The 11847-nt window shown below is 45.8% G+C and overlaps 1 protein-coding gene across 1 annotated transcript in view; it reads right to left on the bottom strand.

Annotated features, from left to right (window-relative positions):
• Positions 1-7106: 7106 nt before the first annotated feature.
• LOC147124991 (chloride intracellular channel protein 2-like) overlaps positions 7107-11847 on the bottom strand; it is a 30178-nt gene continuing 25437 nt past the window's right edge. Inside the window, exon 6 of the mRNA XM_085995781.1 lies at positions 7107-10812. Within this exon, the coding sequence (XP_085851907.1) occupies positions 10651-10812 (162 nt within the window). The 3' untranslated portion in view covers positions 7107-10650. The remainder of the gene's footprint in view (positions 10813-11847) is intronic.

Genomic DNA, 11847 nt, shown 5'->3' with positions numbered 1-11847 from the left:
ATCGGACAGTACACGTTACCCAAGATTCCGTAGGTGTGACTCGATTGCCAATCTCAACTAGAGAACAGCTCATCAACTTCCACAATAAATTAAATGGTCAAAAAATAAAATATAAGTGGCAATAAAGGACTAGCATTTAATTTCTGGAAATTGTTTGACTCATATTACGAGGATAATTTGTGAGTGGCTGGGTGCTACAATGGGTTAGCACAATGTTCTTTCACTGGGATATGGGTTTGAATACAATCCAGGCTAAGGAGATGAAAGTTTCAACTTTCTTCTGGCTGCAAGGGTTTTTACGAGAAATGAATTAGGGCAGTCTTAATACAGTTACTTGCGGGTGTGGGTCTGCAGCTCAGAATTTGCTTGGCATTAAATTGCACTAAAATGGCCATCTCACTCAGAAAGCCCTCAGGGATAGCTGATGTGGATAATGGAAATGTCGCACAGATGCAGCAGAGGATGAGGTTTGGAGCATTGTTGCGATGGAGTGAAGGAACCGAGAATGCTAGCCTCTGGGCGCCTAATATAGCAAAGTATTCCATTACCGCCACTAACATCCTTCACTTTAATCAGCGCAAGGATTCCCAAAAATATTACAAAGAAAGGAAAACATTTCCATTAGACTTTGTTGCTCAACCCATGGCAATCCCCTACTATTTCGCACCTAATCTATGTGATATCTGCCAGGGAGTTTTTGCTGATGTGAAAAAAATGCATCATTGCTCCTTATTTTGAGTAGCAAGAAAACTTATATACACACACTCACACAAGGATGCATTCAATCCTCGCAGCCCCAGTGAAACAGGCTAATTAATAACTGGATAAACGACATAAATTTGACAGTGGGGTTTATGCTATATCTATATTCAGATTGAATCACAGAATCATAGATTAGTACAGTACAGAAGAAGGCTATTCGGCCCATTGAGTCTGCGCCGGCTCTTTCGAAGAGCAATCCAGTCAGTCCCACTCTCCCGCTCATTCCCCATATTCCTGCAATTCTTTCTCCTTCAAGTATTTATCCAATTCCTGGTTTTTGTACTCCATGCCTCTATTTATAAAGCCCAGGATCCAAATGCTTTATTAACTGCTTTGTTAACCTGTCCTGCCACCTTCAAAGATTTGCGCACAAACACCCCCAGGTCTCTCACTTCTTGCACCCCCTTTAAAACGGTACCATTTAGTGTGTATGGTCTCTCCTCATTCTTCCTACCAAAATGTATCACCTCACACTTCTCTGCGTTTAAGCTTTTGAATTACCAATTTGATGTTTGAATATTTACTAAAAACCATTAGATCAAATATCCACATTGAGGGGAGCATTGAAAAATGGAAAAAAGAAACATTCGCGCCACACAAGTAACATTCGCGCCGCACAAGTGCCAGGCAATGACTATCTCCAACAAGCGAGAGTCTAACCACCTCCCCATGACATTCAACGGCATTACCATCCTGAATCCCGTACCATCAATGGGGGGTCACCATTGACCAGAAACTTAACTGGAGCAGCCACATCTGTAGTGTATGTAACCGTCTACCTTTAAGAGACGATTGTATGTAACCGTTCACCTTTAAGAGAACTATTTTAGGTGTGGCACTACTTGTTTGGCTTCTGTATACGGTAATACCGACGGTGACCACACCGGTATATAAGTGCTGTGGCATGATTTATAGGGCAGATTCGCCCTGACCTTCGAATAGTAAAGTCCTGTTGTATGTTACTCCTGAAGTCTGTGTCGTAATTAACTGCACAACCCACAGACTTTACAGTGGCGACGAGTCCGATCGTACCCTGCGGCAACAATAATTTCAAAGCAACGAAAGAGCGTCGAAAAGAGGCAACCGCCCTCGTCATTCGGCTGGGAGAAAACTCAAGGCTGCAGCAATAGAAAGGAGGAAGACTTTAGCGACAAAAACCTCCATCAGCAACAGGCACTGACTGTCCCTTCTGCCACGGTGACTGTGAGTAAGGGAAAGTGAAAAGAATAGCCGGAGGATAAGGGCTGGGCACTCGACCACGGTCGAGGGGGAAAAGGAGCCGGACAAAAAGTCGGGTCCAACGGCGTCGTGAGAGACCGCGACCGGCGGGAAAAGCCGGGCGGTGACCGAAGCCACGAAGCGCTGCGACCGGGAGCGTAGGCGCGGGAAGAGAGAAACTCAGCCGCAGCCGGGGAGAGAAGCACCGGACTGCGAGAGGGCTGGGAGGCGCGATTGGGGTCCGAGCGAGCGGGAGAGGCAGAGCCGACCAAGAGAGACTGCGCGAGAGCCAGTCCAGCGGCTGAACTGTCCTCCGTCAACGGGGTGTAACCAGTGCCGGTAGAGCCGAGCGAGCGGGAGAGAGGCAGAGCCGAGCAAGGGGAACTGTGCGAGAGCCAGTCCAGCGGCTGAACTGTCCTCCGTCAACGGGGTGTACCCAGCGCCGGTAGAGCCGAGCGAGCGGGAGAGAGACAGAGCCGAGCAAGGGGAACTGTGCGAGAGCCAGCCCAGCGGCTGAACCTGTTCACCGTCAACGGGGTACCCAGAGCCGGTCGCCCTGCCATAAAATAAAAAAAAAGGGAAAGCCTTGAAGCCGACGCGCAGGCTGTGAACCTGAAAGCCAGCGGCCGTCGCCCGTGGGGAAAGTGTACCCCTCCCGCCAGGGAAGAAACGCGGGAAGCCGCCATTAGGCGGGGAAGAAGACAGAAGCGGGAAACCGCCATTGAAGTGGGCGGGGAGAGAAGATAAGAGCGGGAAACCGCCATTTTCGCGGGAAAACCGCCATCTTAGAAAAAAAAAGAAATAATAATTTAAAGAAATACTTGTGTTGTTCCCAAAGAGAGGAAGATGCCTAAGCGTGGTAACATCAACGATTTTAATTCTGAGGTAGAAGACTGGGCCACGTACGTGGAACGCATTGAGATCTATTGTGAGGCCAATAAAATAGAAGAAGATGACAAAGCTATAACCTTGCTGAACTCGATGGGCGCAAAGACATACGGGCTCTTGAAGCATCTACTAGCACCAGCTAAACCGGCGGATCAGACTTTCGATGATATTGTGGCTGTCCTGAAGGACCACTTGAACCCTACACCGTTGATGTTGGCGGAACGATTCAAATTCTATGCGAGAACGCAACGGAAAGACGAAAGCAACGCAGAATACTTGGTCGAATTGTGTAGACTAGCGAAATACTGCCAGTTTGGAGGGAATCTGACAGAGGCATTGCGAGACAAGTTCGTGTGCGGGTTGGCAAAGGAAGGAACGCAAAAGCGACTACTCGAAGAGAACGACCTTACACTTGACAGGGCTGTCCTTATTGTAGCATCGCACGAAGCCGCAGCGAAGGGAACTGCGGAAATGCAGCTAAAGACAGCAGCACTAAGTGTGGATCAAATTACCTCGACAACAACAAAATCCTATCGTTGTGGGAAGACAACACACGACCAGAACCAATGCTGGTTTAAGAACCAGGAATGTAGGAAATGTGGCAAACTGGGTCACATAGCTAAGGTATGCCGGTCAGGGAAGAAGACCAACAACCAAAGGACCAACAACCAAAGGAAGCCATCACAGGAAAAGTACAACAAGGTACACAAGGTGGCTGAGAAGAGTTCAGACGAACAGAATTCAGACTCAGACCCAAACGGCCAGGAGCTGGGTAGTCTGAGAATTCACAATGTGAGTAAGGAAGCTGACCTACAAACTATCTGGGTCATGCTAAAAATAGCTGGAATCCAAGTGAAAATGGAGTTGGACACTGGATCAGCTCTATCAGTCATAAATCGAAGGGATTACCACCGGCTATTCTCACATATACCCTTAAGAGATACCAAGTTCGTATTGCAGACATACACTGGGCATAAAGTATACCCCATGGGAAAGATAAGAGTCAAAGTGAGAGATAGGGGTAAAGAACACCCAAGAATGAACTTATACGTACTACATGAGGGAGGACCACCACTTCTAGGACGGGAGTGGATCAAGAAAATAGACATGGAATGGCACTATCTAAAAGCCATAACGAGTGAGGACTCGGTGCAGACAATCAGCTCAGATTCTGAAACGGATGACGATAAGACCAACCCAAATATGAAAGACAAGGCTGAAATGGACTTGCCGACGAAGGTTGGAAAAACGAAGGCATGCATAAAGGCTTATGCTCCAGAGAAGAACAAAGTTTCAGAACAGAACTCCACCGAACAACGACAACCTAGTTCGACAGAAAATTCTGAGCCTGTTCAAGTTACGGACATATCCATGACGGAAGAACACCGAGCTCGGACTCAAACTTATTTCAAATTACGACAACAATTAGAACAATTGAGTTACCGTCTCGTACAAGAGATGAAAACAATGAAAAAGTTCTATGACACTGAATGGGAGAATCTGGAAAGACAACAGAAGCAGCTAGCTCAAGCAGAGAGCGACCATAGAGCCATCGTGACCAATTACCGATCACATCTCCCTTATGCTGTTCAGGAGTTAGAATATTTGCAGGAAGAAGCAAATGAAGAGGAATCTTCAGGAAGCCAGGATTTTATTCCAGTTCTTCTCTACGACTCCTTACAAGCAGAGTGTGAGAAGTTGAAAGAACAGTATGAACAGGCCCAGGCTACAATTCTGGAAGGGGTTAACTCGGCAACCTCCGAAAAGCTAGTTTCAGTGGAAGCATATGAGCAACTGAAGGTTGAACATGAGCAAGAAGTCCAAAGGCTGCAGGAAATTCTTGATGAGCTCAAGGCCAAGACAGACTCATCGGTAGAAGTTCCATCCATAGATGAGAAATTAGAGGTGAAAGACATGGCAGAACCTGAAAGACAAGATGTACAAGAACTCAAAAATATTAAAGGAAACCCAAGACAAATATGAGGCGGCAATGACCGAGATTCAACAACTTGAAGAACAGATTCAACTGGGAATCCATTCAGTGGAAGAAAAGGGAACTGTAAGAAACACAGAGACTGTAAGAATGGCCTCTGAACATGAGATAGAGAGCATCAAGGCGCAACTTCTCCGAGCGCTGGAAGCCAAAGTACAAGAGGAAAAGAAGGTGAAAGCATTGGAGGAAAAGGTGGATGAAATGGAGAAGACTCTGACCCACAGTGTTCCCGTGGAAGAGTTAACGGTCAGCCAACTCCTTCATATGCTGAAGGACAAGACTCTACAATGGGAACAATCTGAACACGAGCTTCAATCTTCAAAGGGAAGGAGTTCGGAGCTCTCAAAAGTTATGGAAATAGCTGAGGTGGCAACAGAGATTTTACAGGGATGCCAAAAGTACGCTGAATCACGTCAATGTGAACAGCAGAATGTTGAAACAGCTGCTCCAGTAGAAGGATTGAATAGCCTGATCAATCAATCCCCGAGGGAAGGGGAAGTGTTGAAATCACAAACGAGGTCATTAGTGAAGGATTTGCAGGAAACCCAGGAAGAGCGGGATGAATATGAACGCATGAAGATGTCTCTTCAGGAAAGATGTCTAGGGAGGGAACAACAGTCGGCTAACGTCCAGTTGGGTACGGAAGAAGTAGCAGGCCCTCTCGCTAGACTAGCTCAGGACGACACCGAATATTACCATGACCTGTTGAGTGACACTGAATATTACGAGGATCTGGTCTGCCCAGCTTGTGATGAAAACTCCCAAAGTGCAGAAATCAGGATGAAGCACTTAAAGTCTAAGGAACATAAAGAGATGGTGGCGCTACAGCTGGCAGCTGATAAGGGAGCCCCGAGAGTCTCCAAGAAGCAGAAAAGAAAAAGAAGAAGCAGAAGATGATAACCATCAAAATCATTATCACTCCTACCAGATCATGCACGTGGGCCCTACAAAGGGAGATAAATCAGTTGGAAAGTAAGGAAAATTACCAAGGCAATACAGCTGTTTGTAAAAGTCAGCATTGCTGGTTCAGCAGGACGGGAGTTCAAGCTGTTACGTCAAGGGGAAGACTAGTGGAGGAGTCACGCTAGCAATGTGAACCGGCTACACCACAGCGATGTTGTTCGGACCGAGTCAAGACTAGAGACTGAATCTATACACTGTTCTCACAGAGACTGAACCTGTGAACTGTTTCCCACAGAGACTATATCTGTAAATTGTTTACCTGAAGTTGAATATATGTATGTTAATGAGAAATAGTATGTTGTAAGCTAAAAAGGGAGGATTGTAGTGTATGTAACCGTCTACCTTTAAGAGACTATTGTATGTAACCGTTCACCTTTAAGGGAACTATTTTAGGTGTGGCACTACTTGTTTGGCTTCTGTATACGGTAATACCGACGGTGACCACACCGGTATATAAGTGCTGTGGCATGATTTATAGGGCAGATTCGCCCTGACCTTCGAATAGTAAAGTCCTGTTGTATGTTACTCCTGAAGTCTGTGTCGTAATTAACTGCACAACCCACAGACTTTACAACATCAATACTATGGCAACAAAAGTGGGTCAGAGGCTGGGTATTCTGACGCTAGTGTCTCACCTCCTGACTCCCCAAAGCCTTTCCACCATCTACAAGGCACAAATCAGGAGTGTGATGGAAAACTCTCCACTTGCTTGGATGAGTGCAGCTCCAACAACACTCAAGAGGCTTGACACCATCCAAGACAAAGCAGCCTGCTTGATTGGCACCCCATCCACCACCTTAAACATTCACTCCCTCCACCACCAGCGTACCATGGCTGCAGCGTATACCATCTACAAGATGCATTGCAGCAACTCGCCAAGGCTTCTTCGGCAGTACCTCCCAAACCCACGACCAGTACCACCTAGAAGGACATGGGCAGCAGGTGCACGGGAACAGCACCACCTCCAAGTTCCCCTCTAAGTCACACACCATCCTCACATGGAAATATACTGCTGTTCCTTCGTTGCTGGGTAAAAATCCTGGCACTCCCTCCCTAACAGTACTGTGGGAGTATCTTCAACACACAAACTGCAGCGGTTCAAGAAGGTGGCTCACCACCATCTCCTCAAGGGCAATTAGGGATGGGCAACAAATGCTGGCCTTGCCAGCGACACCCACAAATAAATAAAAAGAAAATGAGGCTGTAGGTGAACATGAGATGAATTAACGCATCAACGAGGTACATCTAAAGCATATAAATATATCAGCCGACTTCGAAAAAAAACAATAGTACAATTCTTTACTGTAGTTAAACAAAATAGTTCCAGGCATATATTAAAGGACATGTTACAGGACAATGTGGCCTTTCCATATTTGCACAATATTATCAAAATATTATATACGTTTATGATTTAACATTTATTCAGATAATACTACTAATAAAGGAACAATCTTTGTGCTGCATACATTTATCTCATTCCTGGGTGGAATGTCAGGATTATCGGACAACATGTCAATCTAAAGCAGATTTATTTTCATAGGAATTCAGAGTTTTATTCCTCTGTCAACTCAAACATACATTCAAGGTAAAACAAAATGCCGTGTGAGATTACAGAGAATGTCAATCGCGCAAACTGAAAATACAAATTTTCAATATTACAAATTGGTCAAGCCTTTATATTTTTTGCTCTGTTGGTTTTGGCTATTTGTGTATTATGAGCCGAGAGTAAGGGATCAATTTGAGATCGTAAGATTTGGGTGAGGTGGGCGGTGGGGTTGGGGGGGGTGGCAGAGGGGGAAGTGGGGGAGGCAGAGGCTGTCCGGTTACTGGCCAAGTACAATCTGACCGTCCCACATGCGGAGTCCTGATTTAGAAATACAAGGATAGCAAAACTGTGAAGCTGAGCTCCAGCACAGTCAGGTGCTGTACCACAAGGGGGCGAGTGATCCGGGATTCTCCATTGATGCCCTTGGGCTGCTTTCTGAAGTTCGAAGTTAATTGACAGTCGTGCCTTGGCCAGCCTTTGGAGCGGAAAAAAATGAGAGGGTGAAGAAGGTTCAGTGCAAACCACTTCCACTTAAATCTATTGCCGGAGGTTGTTTTCCATTTTAGAGGAGATTTTTATTTAAATAGTCACCAGCCCAGTTTATCATGACTGACTCTCATTCCAATGAGGGTCATTATCTTTGAGTACAAAGAACTACCATGACCATTATAGGAGCAATTTCAATGTTTAAGAAACTGTCACTGTGATTGTAACTTTTTGGGGCTTTTTACTGTGAGCAGAGTTTATTATAACCAGGTTCATTATAGCAGGGTCTCATTGTGTGTGGATTTATCTATATTCAATTCATGGCTGCTGCTCAAATTTTATTCATAAGCTGTCAGCAAAAAGCAAAAAATACAGTAAGGGATTTCAGTGCGTTAATGGGGTTCAGCTCCCTCCCAAAATTAGTTGAGAACAGGACCCTCTTTGAAGTATGTTGTCAAAACTAGTAAGTGTCTATGGATTGTTCATGGTAAATCAGATGATATGTTGGTTTATAAATACAGGAGGGCTATATTGTGCAGTGCAAATGTATTATACTGCTGCTAAAGCGGAGCTCTGTGTCTTTAATGCCACAAAGCCTCATTGCTGTTAAGTAAACAAAGCTTGAGGGCAAGTAGAGTTTAAGACCGGAATTTTGCCTACCTGGGCAGGTCTGGTGCGGGCGGTGTCCGTGGCGGGTCGCAACCCCTCTGCTGGCTCCATCCCACTGTTGAATATGAACTTACCTTAATGGGGCCTTATAAGCCCACCCAGCATGGCCCAATTGTATGGAGTGGGTCTGGTGACGTCATTCATGACGCGTTTTCAGCAGGGATATTTAAAGGGACCAGGGCCACATTAGATTTGAAGTTTAATCTAACATAGTTCTGTCAGTGCACTTCAGCATTGGAGTGCTGCAAACACTGACAATGACTGCACAGGCAGAGGGCTGCACCTAGGTTCTCCGATGACTCCCTCCATATGCTTATGGAGCGAGTCAGAGCACACAGGGAGGACCTCTTCCCTTCCGATGAGCGGAAGAGACCTTCCCAAGACACCAAGACAGCCTGGTTGCACATTGCAGAGGAGGGCACAAGCAGGGATGTGGTCAGGAGGACCAGGCTGCAGTGCCACAAATGCTTCAATGATCTCATTAGATCAGGAAACACTAGTACAAAGCCACACTCAACTGCATCCTGCTGTGTCTCTCATCACATCCCCATCACTCTGCCTTCCCTACCCTACTCCTGCTCATCCTTACTCATACCAACATACCTTGCACCTCCACCCATCCCTCTCTCTCTATCTACATTATCACATCACCACCTCACTAGCCACCCCTCACACTCACCCTCATCCTAGTGCAATCATGCCAACTAACACACAAGGGTAGCCACTTTGGTGTTTTAGTCAATGTTAATGGCAAGATTCCGTTAATGTATTGTCAAACATTAAAATCTTTATTTTCAACACATTCCGGTCTAGGACAGATTTGTGTGCACCTTTGGAAGTGGCTTAGTGAGTTGCAGTGAATGGTGAGACATAACGGTACCCCCTGCAATGGTGATGAGTGTGTAAGGAATAGCTTGGTCATTGTAGGGATGCTTTATGTTGTTGCTGTGGGGTAGTGGGAACCTGGTGCAGCATGTGGCAGCCATATGGGTATAGAGTGTAAAGTAAACTAAATCTGGCCATTGTAAGGACATCCCTGGCCTCCCGTGCAGCAATGTGCTCGGGTGCGATGTCCTCTGTCCTGTGCAGTATCAGGTGATTGCGGAGAAGGTTGGTGTTGTTGTTGTTGATGCTGCTGGTGTGCCTGGTGCTGTTGGTGTTGGGCCTCATCTGAGGACCAAGGTGAGACAGTATAAATGGCACCCATCTTAATGGAACAGATGGCAGGTGAAGTACAGATGACAGAAGCAATCTGTCAATGGTGAGACAGTTCTTCCAATGAGGTGACACTGGATGGAGACTTTGCTGGAAAGACTTGCAGCCTTCAGAATCTGTGCTGGAAATGGACTGAGTGACAGATTCTGCCTGAGGAAAGTGATCATCTGTCAGGTGGGAGCTTTTACTGTACATTTGATGCTGTCAAGTAATCAGCTGGAGCAATGGCCACCGAACTCCTGCCTCAGGTTGACGTGGTTCCCGAGCTGCATGAATTCCGTGGCAATGCAGGGAAATTTAAAAAGTAAGTGGAAAAAGGCTCTTAAATGCCTGTAAACTACCTGATAATGATTTCAATTGGGTTGCTCGCTGCTGCTGGTCGGGTCGGCTCCGCGATGACAGATGCGCCGGGGGGAAAGGCGTGTGGGGGTGGGATGACAGTGGGTTCCTGACCCGCTGTCAAAAATAACAACTTTCCCACCTGACCCGCCACCAATCGTGCCTGCTACCACCCTGGAAAACTCATTTCTAAGTGTTGATTGGTGAGGGAACTTTTGCAGGCTGGAAAGTGTTAATGATTTTCAGGCTCCAGGTTGGTGACCATCATTCTTTCTATGTCTTATTTTTAAGATTGTTTTGCATCTGTAACAAAGTGTGTCCATTTTGTGACTGGGAAGTGTGATGCTAGATGTATGACTTTTATAGTTAGATGGCCCATTACTATTGAGCACCCGCGAAGAATGACCAGTAATAACCAAACTGCACTCAACAGGATTCTCGCTAGAACTACAGTGTGAACAAATGGAAATGAAACATTTCCCTGTCACTTCTCTGTTGGAGAAATCATATATGGGTGTGTGGACAATTACATACATTGGAACTTTGCCGCGCAATATGAGTTGGTTTATCTTCATTGCAGATTTTTGGCGATGTCAGCGTAGGCTCGTTCAATCTCTTCATTGGATGGGCAGGTGTGGCTGAACTCATTTCGTTTATATGCATTGTTCAGATAACGCCAGAGAGCAAACATTTGTACAGGTATCTCAAAATCCCGGTATTTCTTTGCAGCCACCTGCAGAGAGGCCAGACAGACAGCGCCAATGTTACTTTAGCATTGAGGAAAATAAATGGACACAGTGAGGTACATGTGGACTACGTTGTCAACTTTGGTGTAGTTTGGAAGCTTGCAGTTTCTAAGTAACGTTAATCGATCAGCAGTACTAATCTACAAAAATGTCTTTAACATATGTATACAAAGAAACAACAGGCCCGATTTTAACCTGGCGAGTTCAGGTCCGGCAACCAATTTAGGCCCCGCCCAATTTTACACTCCATTGACCAGTGTCACCGGGCAGGTTGGGTTAAGGTCAGGTTTATAGAGTCATCAGGCATCAACAAACAGAAGAGATACTAATTAAAACTCCATGGTTTATCAATCGGTTTGAATGGGACCTCAGATTTCATTAAGTACCCTCGCAGCATTGCTCATGGTAAGTCAGATGATGTCCTGTTTTAAAATGACAGAATTATTGCACCATGTAACAATATAATGCACCTTTCTGTTGCTACGGTAGAGTTATATTTAATTGTCATGGTCCACAAAATCTAACTGAACATCCTGAGGTCAATTAGAGACTATTTGCTGTTGTTGAGGGAAGTTTGTAGTTTGGCAGCTGTCTATGTATCTCCAACTGCAGGTCAGAAGAAATCAGGAGAAAATGACTGGCTTTTGTTTTATACTGTTTTTAAAATTGCTGTGTCTTCATTGATAGGTTCTCGATATAGTCAGATGTGATGTGATTAGGCTTAACAAGACACAAGTGTGGTACAGATTGTGTAACACTTTCAAGTGTGGTACAGATCTGCTAGACACAAATGCCCAGAAAATGTGCAATTGGTGGCCACCCGTGGCCCCTGCTCCTGATGACCCTGCCAAAGTAACCATGGTCAAGGGGAGGTCACCTCACTTTGATAATCCAGGCAGGCACCCAACCCAACAGGCCCATGTTAGGCACCTGCTGGAAGGGTAGTGGGGTGGAGGGGGTGGGAGGGAGGGAGGCCGGGATGGGGGGTGGAGGGTGGGAAAGATAGAGCTGGCTATCCACTC

Source organism: Somniosus microcephalus, chromosome 1 (assembly GCF_052327205.1).
Source record: "Somniosus microcephalus isolate GS21.2 chromosome 1, FLI_Smic_1.0, whole genome shotgun sequence".
Classification (NCBI taxonomy): domain Eukaryota; kingdom Metazoa; phylum Chordata; class Chondrichthyes; order Squaliformes; family Somniosidae; genus Somniosus; species Somniosus microcephalus.
Note: the sequence above shows the minus strand (reverse complement) of the source record. Positions and strands in the feature narration are given on the sequence as shown.